General features: G+C 41.1%; 1 protein-coding gene across 1 annotated transcript in view; it reads right to left on the bottom strand.

Moving 5' to 3' along the window:
* SCARA5 (scavenger receptor class A member 5) overlaps positions 1-17,756 on the bottom strand; it is a 410,475-nt gene that overhangs the window by 342,715 nt on the left and 50,004 nt on the right. Inside the window, exon 2 of the mRNA XM_073561962.1 lies at positions 10,882-11,012. Within this exon, the coding sequence (XP_073418063.1) occupies positions 10,882-10,993 (112 nt within the window). The 5' untranslated portion in view covers positions 10,994-11,012. The remainder of the gene's footprint in view (positions 1-10,881; positions 11,013-17,756) is intronic.

Below are 17,756 nucleotides of genomic sequence, written 5' to 3'. Positions count from 1 at the left end.
CGGTAACACCCTTGACCTGATCTTTGTCCGGCTCTGTTCAGTCTCCTACCTAGATAACTCACCGTTTCCCCTCTCTGACCACAACATTCTCTCCTTCACAATCACAAGTCCTCGCCCACCCCAGCATACTCCTACCTACCACACATTCAGACATCTACAAGCCATTAACCCTCATTCAATTTCAGACTCCCTACACTCATCACTGTCCCCAATCTCCTCTTTTTTCTGTCCTGATCTGGCTGTACATCACTACAAGGACACTCTTAAGGCCCCGTCACACTTAAAGATGCACCAGCGACCCCGACAACGATATGACCTGGTGGTTCGCTACATGATCGCTGGTGACCTGTCAAACAGGCAGACTCACCAGCAATCAGGACCAATGAAGACGCTGGTATCTAAGGTAAATATCGGGTAACTAAGTGATGCGCGCCGCTTAGTTGCCCGATATTTACCTTAGATACCAGCTCCTAGCGTCTGCTTACAGCGCTGGGAGCTCACTGATCATTGGTCTCCCGCTGCCACACGCAGCGATGCGCGCTGGCCAGTGGGAGACTAAAGATCAAAAAATGGCCCTGGACGATCAAGCACGATCAGCGATACCCGGCGGGGGGCCGGTGGCTGATGTGTGTCACACACAGCGATGTCGCTGGCGAGATCGCTGTGTCGTCACAAAATCAAAGATCTCGCTAGCGATCTCGCTGTGTGTGACGGGGCCTTAAGAAGCACCCTTGATCAAGTAGCTCCCCTCACCTGCAAAACCTCCAAGCACAGAGTAAAACAGCCCTGGCTCACATCGCAAACTCGACTTCTCCAGCGATGCTCAAGGAGTGCTGAACGCTTATGGAGGAAAACCCACACACCAGAAGACTTCATCCACTTCAAATTCATGGTAAGAACCTATAATTCCGCCCTTCACCTTGCAAAACAGACCTACTTCACCACACTGATCTCTTCACTAGCCAACAACCCCAAGAAACTTTTTGATAACTTTCACTCACTCTTCAGGCCGAAAGCACAAGCCTCTATCTCTCTCTAGGCTCCAGTCACTAGGCATTAAGGACATCGCTCTCTCCTGGTTCTCTTCCTATCTCTCTGACCGCTCTATCAGTGTTCTGTTCGCTGCCTCCACGTCATCTCCTCTTGCTGTCGGGGTACGTCAGGGCTCAGTCCTTGGCCCCCTTCTCTTCTCTCTCTACACGGCCCTAATTGGACAGACCATCAGCAGATTTGGCTTTCAGTAGCATCTTTATGCTGATGACACACAACTATACAAGTCATCCCCCGACCTTACCCCCGCTGTACTACAGAACGCCACTGACTGTCTGTCCACAGTCTCCAACATCATGTCCGCTCTCTATCTGAAACTTAACCTCTCAAAAACTGAACTTCTTCTGCTCCAGCCATCTACTAACCTCCCTAAATCTGACATTTCCCTCTCCGTGGGCATAACCATAATGACACCCCGGCAGCAGGCGCGCTGTCTGGGTGTTATATTTGACACCAATCCCTCCTTCACATCCCATATACAATCTCTTGCCCGCTCTTGCCGCTTACACCTAAAGAACATCTCTAGAATCTGCCCTTTTCTCATCATGGAAACAACAAAAACCCTCACTGTTGCCTTAATCCACTCCCGCCTGGACTACTGCAACACTCTATTAATTGGCCTCTCCGTTACTCGACTTTCCCCTCTCCAGTCCATACTTAATGCAGCAGCCAGGGTCATCCATCTAGCTAATCGGTACTCGGACACGTCCGCTCTTCGCCAGTCCTTACACTGGCTGCCCATTCATTATAGGATCCAATTCAAAGTACTTGTTCTCACCCACAAAGCTCTCCACGGTGCGGCACCCCATTACATCTCCTCCCTCATTTCTGTCTATCGGCCTAACCGACTGCTGCGCTCTGCAAATGACTTTCGACTAACCTCTGCACTAATTTGTACCTCCCACTCCCGACTCCAAGACTTCTCCCGCGCTGCGCCAATCCTCTCGAGCAGGGCTGTCTTATTTTGCTTTAATCATTCTATTGTTGCAAAAGCTGTTACTTTTGACTCTTGTGTTTGAAACTGTTAAATTATATTGTATCTTCTGTTACCTCATTTGCATACTTTCCTGTACATTCTTACATTGTATCTTCTGTCTCATTTGCATACATCCCTGTGAGTACACTGTTACTTTGTATCTGCGGTCATTTGCATATGGCGATGCCTGTGCTCCTGGTTTTCGTCTTCTCGCAGTCAGCTGTCTGGCGTCCTGCTAGTGGTTTGTGGTATTTGGGGAGAGAACGATGGATTTTTAATTTCTGGATTTTTCTTCAGCTAATCTGTGTTTTGGGAGTGAAATCCCCGCGTTCCCAGGAAGATTAGCGAGGAATGTTCTTTATGTTTCCTGTTGGCCTCTTATTTCCCTAACGAGACTGAGGGATGATGATTGGAATATTTCATTATACAGTAATTCCCAATCTCAGGGCAAATGTACAAGGATCCCAGTATGGACTGGACCAGGGCAGAGCTAAAGGGGCTTCTCGCATATCACCTGCATATGCCATCACTTATTAATCATGGAGGATGATTACTTGGACCCCTTATTCTTTCACTGAGACTCCTTTATTGTGGGGTGGGCAACAGACCTGGTGGCCATGAGTAGATAATATTTTGTTCCCTTCCTTCTCCAAATTAACGGTGGTCCCAGCATTACACATAGCTATGGTGGTACATAGTGATAACATCTTTGTGACAGCAGCACAGAATACTTCAGAAGAGAAAGGTCCTCATCTCTAGAGAGGTCACAGACAAGAAGAAACATTTTGGAATCAGGAGGTTGTCCTGCAGAACAGTGTATTTCAGAAGGCTTCTGCCCTTGTAGGCAGGTCTTTGACTGGAGTAAGATTTGTGACACAAACACCATTTGTCAGACGCCCCGGATTCATTAACAGTCGTGCGCTTCTTAATATATCAGGCACTTCGACTCCAGCATGCCCCATCACCAAGACTGGTGGGAACATGACTGGTCTTGAGGAATCGGGGCCCAGAAGTTCAATTTTGGACAGATTCAGTTTCAGACAGGGAGAGGACATGATGTTACAGACAGTGGACAGATGACAATGGGTATTTTATAGTAATGTTGGGGTGATGTCAGGAATAGAGGTGTATAATTGAATGTCATCAGCATAGCGATGGTACTGGAAACATAATCTACTGATGATTTGTGAAATAGGGTCAGTGTATAGAGAGATAATGAGGAGGCCTACGACTGAGCCCTGAGGAAATTGATAGTAAGAGGAGGAGACCTAGGATTGAACCATGAGGAACCTCGAGAGTAGGAGGTGGTGAACCCAGCCTGAGCCCTGTGGAACCCCAACAGTAAGCGGAAAAGGAGGGAACATAAGACTGAACCCTTAGGAACCTTGACAATAGAAGGTGGTTGTAACAGCGTGTACCTCCCCCGGTCTGTGATCCTGGACTGGAATGTAATCAGGCCTGAGTCAACAACCAGTGGGGGAGTCTGTCTTTGCTCTCCTCAGCATAGGATAGGACTTATTCAATACAAGCTTATAGCCTTTGGAAACTTCTTAAGTTAGCCACATAGTCAAAAGTAGGTGGACATAGAACAATAGACACATGTTAGGCCCAGGCAGATGGGTGTTGATGAGCCAGGGGCTAGGACCTTATGCTGAAGCGAGATCCTAGTGCCCGTGTGTGGAGAGTTAAAAGCTGCCACGTGGAATGGTGTTATGTCCCTCATCTGTTGGATCCATTGAAGTCATCCCAGGATTATTTTGTTTTTTTCCCCTGGCAACCCCGGAAACCCCTATTGATATTTTATGTTCTATACTCCGTGTCTCAATAAATTCCATTGGATTGATCTTCGGCCTGTTGTCCCTTCCTGCTCTGTCGCACACACCGTCACAGTGGTGACCTAGGATTGAGCCCTGAAAAACTCCAAAAGTAAGGGGAAGAGGAGGGGACATAGGAATGAAGCCTGAGTAACCTCAACAGTAGGAGAAGGGGACCTTGGACTGAACCATGAGGAATCACAACAGTAAGGGAAAGTCTGCGATTAAACCCAGGAAACCTCGACAGTAAGAGGAGGGGACCTATGACTGATGTGTGAGGAACCCCAAAAGTAAGGGGAAGAGTAAGGGACCTAGGACAGAACCCTCAGGAAATTTGACAATATGAGGAGGGGAGCTAGGACTGAACCCTGAGGAACCTTGACAGTAAGATGAGGGAACCTAGGACTAAGCCCTGAGGAACCCCAACAGTAAGGAGAAGAGGATGAAACCTAGGACTGAAACCTGTGGAACCTTGAAAATAGAAGGAGGGGACCTAAGGCTGAACTCTGAGGTGCCTTAACAGTAAGGGGAAGAAGAGGGGACTGTGGAAACACGAGAGTCAGTGAGTGCTCACATCCGCTGGGCTGGCTGTCTTTAGAAAGACCGCACGGGCTAGGGATCATCTCATTAAATGCCCGCTATCCTTTTTCTGTGGGCAAAATACTACTCAGACAACACAGGGGGAGGGTAACACACTGTGATAATGATGCTGTCTCACCACGGATTAGAACATCTGCAAATTCGGGGCATCCAAACCAAGTACCCTAACCAGTAGCACCCTGCTTTTGGCAGGCACCCACAAAGAGGAGGTAGCGGCAAGCTTAGGAAGCTGACTGAGTACAGTGAGGTACTGTATGTGGCCAGGTGACCTGATTGTCCCAACCTAAGTTCTCCAAACATATTTATTGGTTCAGTGATAGGCCATTGGACCATATCTGTACTCCAACAGTTGGAGCCATGGTTCCTTGGCTGATATCCTGTAGAGTCTCTGGAAACAAAGGCAAGCCCTTTTTACATTTCACAGATCTTTTTCAGGTCATTCTTCCACAGGATTGGGGGTATGTGGTTGGAGGCAATCTCCAATTGTTCTATTGTTCAGTTAACCTGCATATTTGTCTTCCAAGGTCTGTAGTCTAGTAAACTATGGGGGTTGATACAAATTAGCAAACATGGATTGTTCAGAGACCAGGACTGAACCCTGAGAAACATCGACAGTAGGAGGAGGGGACCTAGGACTGAGTCCTGAGGAACCTCAACAGTAAGAGGAAGAGAAGGGGACCTTGGACTTAACCCTGATGAACCTTGACAGTAAGAGGAGGGGACCTATCGATGTATCCTGAGGAAAGCTGACAGTATGGAGAAGAGGAAGAGAAGAAGATCAAGAAAAAGATATAGTGAAGGAGCGGTCAGAGAGGTAGGAGGAGAACAAAGAGAGAGTGCAATTCACTAGACCGATAGAGTGGAGCATAATGAGGAGCAGCTGGAGATCTGCAGTGTCAGAAGCTGCAAAAAGATCCAGGAGAATCAACAGAGAGCAATGACTATTAGATTTAGCTGTTAGTATATCATTAGATACTTTAGTAAGAGCAGTTTCTGCAGTTTACTGATAACTTTCCCACTTATTATCAGGAACTTAAGAAACCACAACAACTACTGCACCAGGTGCCAAATATTTCTTGGTGGTCCAGCTGCTCCCACCTGGTTATAATCAGGAGATGAAGTGTTAAACCTACAGAAGGAGAAACCACCAAGATAGAGATGAAAGAAACACCTCAAGTTCTGCAAAATGTCAGGTCCAAACCAGAAAATCAGAACCAAGAAAACACGATTTCTGCGACAATGGACAGATCTGTGGAATTTACAGAAATGTAATCTCAATCATCAGAGCCAAATATAAGGAAGAGAAATCTACGAGAGGCCGGGAGTAACGTGGGAATGTACAGGGTGCTGCACAATGTGCCCATAATATGGGCCACAAACGTCCTGCACTTGAAATATCGAAATCTCTTATGCCCTTCAGTGACTGTAAACCTTCATCTTTAGATTTATCTACTCACACTGAAATTTCCATCCATTCCACCAAGGCTGAACTTTAACCTTGATGGTCTCGGGTAATTAGGATGGTATTACACTCCTCAGGGGTGAGTCAATAGGAATGATATTTAATTTAACCCCTTTGGGGTGGAATTACAATTCTCAGGGGCGAGTCAATAGGAATGATATTTCACCCTTTTGGGATGGAATTACACTCCTCAGGGGCGAGTCAATAGGAATGATATTTAACCCCTTTGGGGTGGAATTTCACTTCTCAGGGGTGAGTTAACAGGAATGATATTTAACTCCATTGGGGTGGAATTAAAATCCTCAGGGGCAAGTCAATAGGAATTATATTTATCTCCTTTGGGGTGGAATTACAATCCTTAGGGGATAGTTAATAGGAATAATACTTGACCCCTTGGGGTGGAATTACAATCCTCAGGGGCGAGTCAATAGGAATGATATTTAACCCCTTTGGGGTGGAATTTCACTTCTCAGGGGTGAGTTAACAGGAATTATATTGAACTCCTTTGGGGTGGAATTACAATCATCAGGGGCGAGTGAATAGGAATGATATTTAACCCCTTTGGGGTGGAATTTCACTTCTCAGGGGTGAGTTAACAGGAATGATATTTAACTCCTTTGGGGTGGAATTACAATCCTTAGGGGTTAGCTAATAGGAATAATATTTAACTCCTTTGGGGTGGAATTACAATCCTCAGTGGCGAGTCAACAGGAATGATATTTAACCCCTTTGGGTTAAATTACACTTCTCAGGGGCGAGTTAACAGGAATGATATTTAACTCCTTTTCACAGCAGCCAAGTTTCATTTTTGTGCTTTAATTTTTTCCTCTGTTCTTCCAAAATCAATAACTTTTATCTGCATCGCCGAATAAGTGCTTGTTGTCATTTGTGAAATGAGTAGAAGTTCTGAATGACACCATTCACTTTACCATATAATGAACTGATAAAACATTACAATTTGGGGTTAAATGGTGAAAAAAATGTAATTTTGCCATCATTGCTCACGTTTTGCTGCTGTTCAGTTGCAGCAATAACAAATTCATAGTATTTTTCTACATTTTATTGCTTTTTAAAAATTCACCCCACGTGATCCCACTTGACCCTTTTTTGGTTGATTTTGTCCTTTTGGCAATAGCTTTAGATGTTGGTAAAAAATAAAAAAATTAGAAGAGGTCCAGTCCCGGGCTGAGCCCTAATACAACAGTCACAGAACTTTCCCCGTACCGGGGCTGCACACACTATCTTGGACGACTCCCTGCTAAATACAGTGCTCAGCTCCGCTGACATATGTAACTGCTCCGAGCCAATGCCAAAAAATAAATTTGATTTGCATGAAAACCTTCTGCCAACCTGAATACGGCAGAACATCTATCAAGTGGCGCTTTTTTTCCTCGCTGTATTTTCTCGTGAACGCGAGGAGCGCGGTTATGTCAGAGGAGCTAATGTAAAATAAATGACGCTATTAAATTATGTCTCTGCTCATACCCAGCGAAGCTACGGATCCTGATCCACCGTCTGTTTCCACTTACGCCGCCTGCAATGTCAGAAATAGAACACCCGGCCTGAGTCACTGCGTGTGATGTGTACGCTGCCGGTGTAAGGCATGGACCTCAACTACAAAGGGTGGGGAAGGAGATATCGCTGCAAGGCCCCGGCGCATTAAGGGGCCCCAGGGTACAAAAGAAGACATCATATGCTGATATGGATCCTCAAAGGCCTTGATTTGGATGAGCATCTGTAATGCAGCACGGACAAATGACTTTGATGCGGTGGGGGACCTCCGGTTGGAAAAACAGAACATGTAGAGACTGGTCGGCAATTGGAGGAGTTGAATAGTTGTCCATTTGGAAACCAGAGTCTCAGCGCAAGAAGACTAATGAGGCGGAGTCAAAATAGTGGCATAGCAGAGTATATCACAATGTGGAACAGTGGTATAGCAGAGCCCAGCATTGTAGCAGAATTCTGTATTTCACGAGACGCACTGTGGCTATGTGGAAGAGCAATGTTGCAGAGCTGAGTAGGTTATGAGACTCATTGAGGTGTTATAATAGAACCCAGCAATGTAGAAGATTTGATTAGATGAGGACATTCATGGTGACATTATAGCATAGACCAGTGAGGTAGCAGAGTTGAGTAAGATAGGAGACTCATTAATGTGTTATAATAGAGCTCAGCAACGTAGAAGAGTTGATTAGATGCGGACATTAACTGAGACATTATTATAGCAGAGACCAGTGAGGTAGCAGAGGTAAGTTAGGAGCCTCATTAATGTGTTATAATAGAGCTCAGCAACATGGAAGAGTTGATTAGATGCGGACATTAACTGAGACATTATTATAGCAGAGACCAGTGAGGTAGCAGAGGTGAGTAAGTTAGGAGACTCATTAATGTGTTATAATAGAGCTCAGCAACGTAGAAGAGTTGATTAGATGCGGACATTAACTGAGACATTATTATAGCAGAGACCAGTGAGGTAGCAGAGGTGAGTAAGTTAGGAGCCTCATTAATGCGTTATAATAGAGCTCAGCAACATGGAAGAGTTGATTAGATGCGGACCTTAACTGAGACATTATTATAGCAGAGACCAGTGAGGTAGCAGAGGTGAGTAAGTTAGGAGACTCACTGTACAGCGATGTAGCAGACATCAGCAATATAGCAGGGATGAGTAAAACAAGGTTTCTCACTTGGTTTGGTATGCTAAAGCTAAGGGGCATAACGTCAGAGGTGTGCACCCTAAAGAATAGCGCGGAAGAGGAAGCAACGCCCAATCCTGGATACAGGAGAGGTGAGTAACAAGGAACTAAGACTTCAAGTTAACCTTTCCTTGACCCCATTGGCCCACATGTTTTCTAGAAGCCTCCACCTGAGTCCATTTCAGCACCGGTTCTTATTTATTGTGGTTGTTTTATCCTGAAACTATAAGATTCTAGAAGCATTTTTTTCTAAATGCATGTTCCTAGTGGGAGGGGCCTAAACAAGTCTGTGTGGCCAATAGGAAGCCTTCTGTATATCAGAGAAAACTACACTGTGAGAATAATAGGACCCAGTCAGATGTACAATGGCAGCGTACATTGTTGGAGGCCCTGTGGGGGTCACCATATTGTGCATTTGGAAGATGGAGGGAGTCACTGTGGGAGTATCATGCTTTAGGTGTGTGTGGGGGGGGTGGATGTTGCATCGCACACGGGAAGGAATGTTAAAGGAATTCTCCAGCTTTAACCAACATGCACACACAAGAAAACGATATGTGCCAACTGCAAATTTTTGACACCTTTTGGCCCAAAATACTGCAAACTTACCGAGACTGGATTTAAAAAAAAAATGAGACAGTCCTGGAAAATTTGCAGTATTTTGGGCCAAAAAGGGGCAGAATTTCCACGAACCTCATCACTACATTGGAGGTTTTGGGAGGTCTCAACCGTTCCTGTATTTCCATCACTAACGTTAATAACCAAGGAAGCCACAATAGCGCTAGTTAAGATGGACAAATGGTAGATGGGGGGTCTCCGAGGCCCAACCTTGGACATGTACATGATTATCATTGCGCAGAACAGAATCCACAAATTACATTTTTTTTGTGGGGGGTTTTAAAGGGGAAGGGCTTTAGTAAATGGTATAGTTGATGGATCAAGTGTCTCTGCTCGGGCTCGAACATTGAGTATTAATTTGGAGGCCTGCAAATAATATAAATAACTGTGGAATGAGGTCACCGGTGAGACGCAGGGTATAAATAGACGCCGTGTCAGACGCTGCTGGCTTCACTCATGTTTACACCAGACCAGCTCGCCCTGTTCCTGAATGGCCGATGTGGGCGCTGGGATACATTCCCTCATACCAGCGGTGCCGGTCGGCCAGGCCCGTGTGCATCCAGAGGACGCAGCTCTTCTCTAGGTGTCTAAGGGCTGAAGATTTCTTATTTTTGGCCCCAGCGCTAATTTTCACACTTTATTTTGTAGCCCGGAGTCGAGTACATGGCCTCCTTTATGTGAATTATTGCATAACTTTAACCAGATCCACATCAACATAATGACAGCCCTAGAAAGATAGCTCTGCACCAGGGGGCCCAGTCCCTCATATCAGCCACATGACGCAACTAGTAGAAATGTTATTAATAACTTATGGACATCTGTACCTATCAGGTCACACAAAATAAGATGGAATGGGGCCAACCTCAGGCGTTGCAGAAAAGATTATTTATGGGTCTTGATAAGTCTACAAGATATGATAACTGCTTAAATAAAAAAAATAATTATTATTTATGTGCAGTACCACTCCTGACCACATGGTGAGCTGTTGACAATAAATAATGCTGCACATAAAGCACTTCCATAAGCCCCACCTAGTGGTGGTGGAAATATTGCCAGCAATAAGTTGATTTTCTGTTCGGCAACACATTTTGCGCTTCCTTTTCTACAATAACCACATGTAGAATAATCAATTCCATTACCAGACAGCACAGTAGAAATGGAAAAATTATTTCCCATGGTGATGTATGGAGCCTTGAACTCATGGAGCCATTGCTCGTTCCTGATGAAAGACCATCAACAAGGCGCACCTTTATACCTCCCAATCACTCCCACCTTTACAAGTTTGGATCAAACTCTGTCCTACATCCCTTACGTGACCCACCAATGCTACATTACAAAATTGGTGAACTTGTCAAATTAACTCTCTATAGAGTCACGTTATCTTATTAACCCTGACTCCCGATTTTGAGAAGTGAGGCCTGGCTGGCCATCGGACTTAGATAATGAGCATCTGAAATTATGTAAGTGGATATATATAATGTAGAATAACATGGAATATATTAATTATATGAAAATTAAGAAAAAAATGCTGTGCTTCCCTAACAAGAACCTTTATTTAGAGCCATTAACAGAACCACACCTACAAGTGAAATGGACTTCTGTAAAATTCCCCTTGGAGGTCTTTATTTGGTTTAGGTGGTCATTACTGGATCAAAAATGGTCAGTACTTACATCCTTCACATAGATTCATCTTGGACAAATTTTTCCCATCGAACGATTCCTCGAATATTGAGCCATTTTCTTTTTCATCAAATGTATGTAGGTACATGGCCTTATTGTCCATGGCGGCTCATTAACGCTACCTAAAATAGAAGATGGACCTAGATTAGACATACCTGCATGATGATCCTGTACGATAACCTCACATCGAAAGACCACCAGAGGAATAGACAATGGACTACATGACATGCTTTAGGAGAAAGAAACATTTGGGTAATTGGCCAATGTTAAAAATACATCAACGGATTGGTCAAAAAAGACTACACCGGCAAAACTTGAAAATAGTAGACTTCCATGGAAATTTATGATGTCTTTATGGGCCATGCTGAATCTTCTTCCATAAAACTACTGCCTATGTCCAAGCGTTGACTTCTATAGGTCAGAATTACGATAGGGTAACATTCAAGCTGTGCCACTTTTGCATCGCTTGATCTGTAATCCTCTGGAGTTTCCAAAATATTTTTTATTTGCCTCCTTCTCTCCATGTGTTGAGGGAAAAGTAGAAATCGATGGCTCTAAATTAAGTTCTGATTAGTTCTCACTTCAGCCCAAGGTCCAAACTGTCGAGATGACCCAGGTTAAGGTTATAGACTGAAGAACGTTAGGACCAAGAGCTCAACCACCATCTGAAGACATCTTCAAGTCCACTCGTGAGTCAGTGTGATGGAAGATAAGAATTTGATCAGTACTAGGCTCTTCTCATGTCTTTGGGCTCATACTCACACGCGAGAAACTCGGACGAGTCTCGTCAATACCTGGCACTGCCTCCGGAACTCGGATCGGAGAGTTCAGCTGCATAGAAATACATGCATCTGAACATTCCAATCCGAGTGACGGTATTGATGTGCGAGACTGGTCCGAGTGTCTCGCATATGAGTATGAGCCCTTTGTTACATTATGGATTTTGTAATCATTTTTGAAAACTTTTGAAACGATTTAATGAAAAATGAGGAAATAAAAAAGTTTCACTACAATTTGACGACAAAGCTTTAGAGAGATGAGCTGACAGGTACGTAGCGTAATTATTCTAAACTATTCTTATACACATTCACAAACCACAGGAAAGTCACAAGCTGTAATTTCTTCTTACAGTATGCCACAATTAGGTTAGAAACCTGTGATTTGCGCCAGAAATAAACCCAACGATACTATTGTTTTGTCAAAATTTAGAAAATTGTGTTAAAAATATTGAAAATTCTGAAGTTTGGAGCATTATTTTTGTAATAGGTAAAATAACTGCAACATTTAAAAAGAAAAACAGCAACTATGGAAATCCAAGGTATTTTTTTTATTTAATCAATGGAGAGCAGAACATATCTCAATAGGGTGATGGAAGAACATGAAAAGGTTCATGATAGGGATGGGTTAAATTGTAATGAAAAAAGTAATCTCCACATTCCAAAAATGTTACAACAAATAATAAATACAGGGAGATTATATAAATAAGCGTCAAATACCCACAATTAGGACAAGCTGACAAAGGAAAGTTTTGTTGATGTTTGGGGTGAAAAAATAACTATTGATTTCAATGAAGGAGCAGTATTATAGAAGTTATATTCTTGTACATAGGGGCAGTATTATAGAAGTTATATTCTTTTACATAGGGGCAGTATTATAGAAGTTATATTCTTGTACATAGGGGCAGTATTATAGAAGTTATATTCTTGTACATAGGGGCAGTGTTATAGAAGTTATATTCTTGTACATGGGGGCAGTATTATAGTAGTTATATTCCTGTACATAGGGGCAGTATTATAGTAGTTATATTCTTGTACATAGGAGCAGTATTATAGAAGTTATATTCTTGTACATGGGGGCAGTATTATAGTAGTTATATTCCTGTACATAGGGGCAGTATTATAGTAGTAATATTCTTGTACATAGGAGCAGTATTATAGAAGTTATATTCTTGTACATAGGGGCAGTATTATAGTAGTTATATTCTTATACATAGGGGCAATATTATAGTAGTTATATTCTTGTAAATAGGGAGCAGTATTATAGTAGTTATATTCTTGTACATAGGGGCAGTATTATAGAAGTTATATTCTTGTATATAGGGGCAGTATTATAGTAGTTATATTCTTGTACATAGGGAGCAGTATTATAGAAGTTATATTCTTATACATAGGGGCAGTATTATAGTAGTTATATTCCTGTACATAGGAGCAGCATTATAGTAGTTATATTCTTGTGTATAGGGGCAGTATTATAGTAGCTATATTCTTGTACATAGGGGCAATATTATAGTAGTTATATTCTTGTACATAGGGGCAGTATTATAGTAGTAATATTCTTGTACATAGGAGCAGTATTATAGAAGTTATATTCTTGTACATAGGGGCAGTATTATAGTAGTTATATTCTTATACATAGGGGCAATATTATAGTAGTTATATTCTTGTAAATAGGGAGCAGTATTATAGTAGTTATATTCTTGTACATAGGGGCAGTATTATAGAAGTTATATTCTTATACATAGGGGCAGTATTATAGTAGTTATATTCTTGTACATAGGGGCAGTATTATAGTAGTTATATTCCTGTACATAGGGGCAGTATTATAGAAGTTATATTCTTATACATAGGGGCAGTATTATAGTAGTTATATTCCTGTACATAGGGGCAGCATTATAGTAGTTATATTCTTGTACATAGGGGCAGTATTATAGAAGTTATATTCTTATACATAGGGGCAGTATTATAGTAGTTATATTCCTGTACATAGGGGCAGCATTATAGTAGTTATATTCTTGTGTATAGGGGCAGTATTATAGTAGTTATATTCTTGTACATAGGGGCAATATTATAGTAGTTATATTCTTGTACATAGGGGCAATATTATAGTAGTTATATTCTTGTACATAGGGGCAGTATTACAGTAGTTATATTCTTGTAAATAGGGAGCAGTATTATAGTAGTTATATTCTTGTACATAGGGGCAATATTATAGTAGTTATATTCTTGTAAATAGGGAGCAGTATTATAGTAGTTATATTCTTGTACATAGGGGCAATATTATAGTAGTTATATTCTTGTACATAGGGGCAGTATTACAGTAGTTATATTCTTGTAAATAGGGAGCAGTATTATAGTAGTTATATTCTTGTTCATAGGGGCAATATTATAGAAGTTATATTCTTGTATATAGGGGCAGTATTATAGTAGTTATATTCTTGTACATAGGGAGCAGTATTATAGTAGTTATATTCTTGTACATAGGGGCAGTATTACAGTAGTTATATTCTTGTAAATAGGGAGCAGTATTATAGTAGTTATATTCTTGTACATAGGGGGCAGTATTATAGTAGTTATATTCTTGTACATAGGAGCAGTATTATAGTAGTTATATTCTTGTACATATGGGGCAGTATTATAGTAGTTGTATTCTTGTACATAGGGGCAGTATTATGGTAGTTATATTCTTGTACATAGGGGCAGTATTACAGTAGTTATATTCTTGTAAATAGGGAGCAGTATTATAGTAGTTATATTCTTGTACATAGGGGCAATATTATAGTAGTTATATTCTTGTAAATAGGGAGCAGTATTATAGTAGTTATATTCTTGTACATAGGGGCAATATTATAGTAGTTATATTCTTGTACATAGGGGCAGTATTACAGTAGTTATATTCTTGTAAATAATGAGCAGTATTATAGTAGTTATATTCTTGTTCATAGGGGCAATATTATAGAAGTTATATTCTTGTATATAGGGGCAGTATTATAGTAGTTATATTCTTGTACATAGGGAGCAGTATTATAGTAGTTATATTCTTGTACATAGGGGCAGTATTACAGTAGTTATATTCTTGTAAATAGGGAGCAGTATTATAGTAGTTATATTCTTGTACATAGGGGGCAGTATTATAGTAGTTATATTCTTGTACATAGGAGCAGTATTATAGTAGTTATATTCTTGTACATATGGGGCAGTATTATAGTAGTTATATTCTTGTACATAGGGGCAGTATTATGGTAGTTATATTCTTGTACATAGGGGCAGTATTACAGTAGTTATATTCTTGTAAATAGGGAGCAGTATTATAGTAGTTATATTCTTGTACATAGGGGCAATATTATAGTAGTTATATTCTTGTAAATAGGGAGCAGTATTATAGTAGTTATATTCTTGTACATAGGGGCAATATTATAGTAGTTATATTCTTGTACATAGGGGCAGTATTACAGTAGTTATATTCTTGTAAATAGGGAGCAGTATTATAGTAGTTATATTCTTGTTAATAGGGGCAATATTATAGAAGTTATATTCTTGTATATAGGGGCAATATTATAGTAGTTATATTCTTGTACATAGGAAGCAGTATTATAGTAGTTATATTCTTGTACATAGGGGCAGTATTACAGTAGTTATATTCTTGTAAATAGGGAGCAGTATTATAGTAGTTATATTCTTGTACATAGGGGCAGTATTATAGTAGTTATATTCTTGTACATAGGAGCAGTATTATAGTAGTTATATTCTTGTACATATGGGGCAGTATTATAGTAGTTATATTCTTGTACATAGGGGCAGTATTATGGTAGTTATATTCTTGTACATAGGGGCAGTATTACAGTAGTTATATTCTTGTAAATAGGGAGCAGTATTATAGTAGTTATATTCTTGTACATAGGGGGCAGTATTATAGTAGTTATATTCTTGTACATAGGAGCAGTATTATAGTAGTTATATTCTTGTACATAGGGAGCAGTATTATAGTAGTTATATTCTTGTACATAGGGGGCAGTATTATAGTAGTTATATTCTTGTACACAGAAGCAGTATTATTGAATTTTACGTTTCTCCATAACGTTATGTTTCCTGAACTCCTTCCAACTTCCAGTGATTTTATCCACCGGAGTTCTGACATAACCTGATTGGCGGCAGCGGTGTGATCGAACAGCTCATTGTGCAGTGACACCCGGGTTCTCATGTGCCAGTGATAGTATTTGATGACACTGATTATAATGTACATCGTCTCTCTGTTGATGTCACTAACAGTGGAGGGGACACCATAGATTATGTCAGGATACTTTAGGGTCCGCAGTCTGGGGATTTTTAGATTAGCTGACACTTCCTCCCAGATCTTCCTCCCTCCCCAGCAATCACATATAAAGTGCTCCATAGTCTCCTCCTGCTGACAACCAAGGGGACAATTCCGATCAGAGACACACAGATGTTTCAGGTTCCCTCTGACAAAGAGCCGACTATAGTATAATAGTTTCATGGAAAATAACCCCATTTACATAGATTTAAACAGTTACATAACTATGAATTACCATAGAAGATGGGTACATAATTGGACATAATAGGACTATCGCAAAAATATATCAAATATATAAAAGAAAAAAAGGCGAAAAAAAGTCCAATACAAAGGATTTATACAAAAATGCAAAGATAACTTTATTGACATAGATCCAAGGTATAGGAAACGGTGAGATAAGAGTCAATAATGACCATAAAAAGCACATGGGCAAAAAATGGGGCACATGCAGGTATATGACCACAGGGATAATAGTGATTACAACAATAATCAGTACAAAAATAGAAAATCATACATCATCCCTTAGTAATACAAACAGCCAGTCATGATATATATTGAGGCCCATAGGTATCATTACCCCCTGTGGTGGAACTTACCACCACACATACTCTACACTGAAAATGTAAGTATACAAAAAGAGAATTTTAACTGCATAATATTACCTCAGACTGGACGATGGTGAAGGTCCTACCTGGTTGTACCCCCCCCAACGCACGTTTCGGCCAAATGGCCTTTATCAAGGGGTGAATAACATAGGAAGTGATGAGTATTTAAAATATGGAGCCACCAATGAAATTGTGAAAACTACACACCTGACCTGATAAACCAATGAAATGGTATATTAGATCGCCCTCCCAGGAAATGACATGTGTTATCATAGGAGTGGAACTTGACTGGCTCTTCATGCACAAAGGAATGAATCCAATACTCATAATCACTAATGTTTCATATTATTAAAAATAAAAAAGTAAGAAAAAGTGCCCCCATGGATTGTATAATCAATGGCGCTGCCTAACCGCTACTATACACCTCAAATAAGACTGCATCCTCAGGCAAAACCTTCAAAGGTCCGCCCCTAGTAGCACAAACATAACAACAATACCGCCCCTCATAACATCACATGGCCGGCGCCGCATACTGAGGCTACAAAAAGTTCCGCCCCCAATAGCGTCATATGGCTCTAGTGTCAGTGGGCGGGAACTTCAGATGAAGATCCCTCATTCCATTTGCCCCATGGCGCGTCTCGCCCCACCCATGGTGACATTGTTATTGTTATGTTTGTGCTACTAGGGGCGGACCTTTGAAGGTTTTGCCTGAGGATGCAGTCTTATTTGAGGTGTATAGTAGCGGTTAGGCAGCGCCATTGATTATACAATCCATGGGGGCACTTTTTCTTACTTTTTTATTTTTAATAATATGAAACATTAGTGATTATGAGTATTGGATTCATTCCTTTGTGCATGAAGAGCCAGTCAAGTTCCACTCCTATGATAACACATGTCATTTCCTGGGAGGGCGATCTAATATACCATTTCATTGGTTTATCAGGTCAGGTGTGTAGTTTTCACAATTTCATTGGTGGCTCCATATTTTAAATACTCATCACTTCCTATGTTATTCACCCCTTGATAAAGGCCATTTGGCCGAAACGTGCGTTGGGGGGGGTACAACCAGGTAGGGCCTTCACCATCGTCCAGTCTGAGGTAATATTATGCAGTTAAAATTCTCCTTTTTTTATACTTACATGTTCAGTGTAGAGTATGTGTGGTGGTAAGTTC

The sequence above is a fragment of the Dendrobates tinctorius genome, unplaced genomic scaffold, assembly GCF_039654945.1.
Source record: "Dendrobates tinctorius isolate UK_male_01 unplaced genomic scaffold, ASM3965494v1 ptg000332l, whole genome shotgun sequence".
Lineage (NCBI taxonomy): Eukaryota > Metazoa > Chordata > Amphibia > Anura > Dendrobatidae > Dendrobates > Dendrobates tinctorius.
This window is presented reverse-complemented; position numbering and strand designations above follow the sequence as displayed.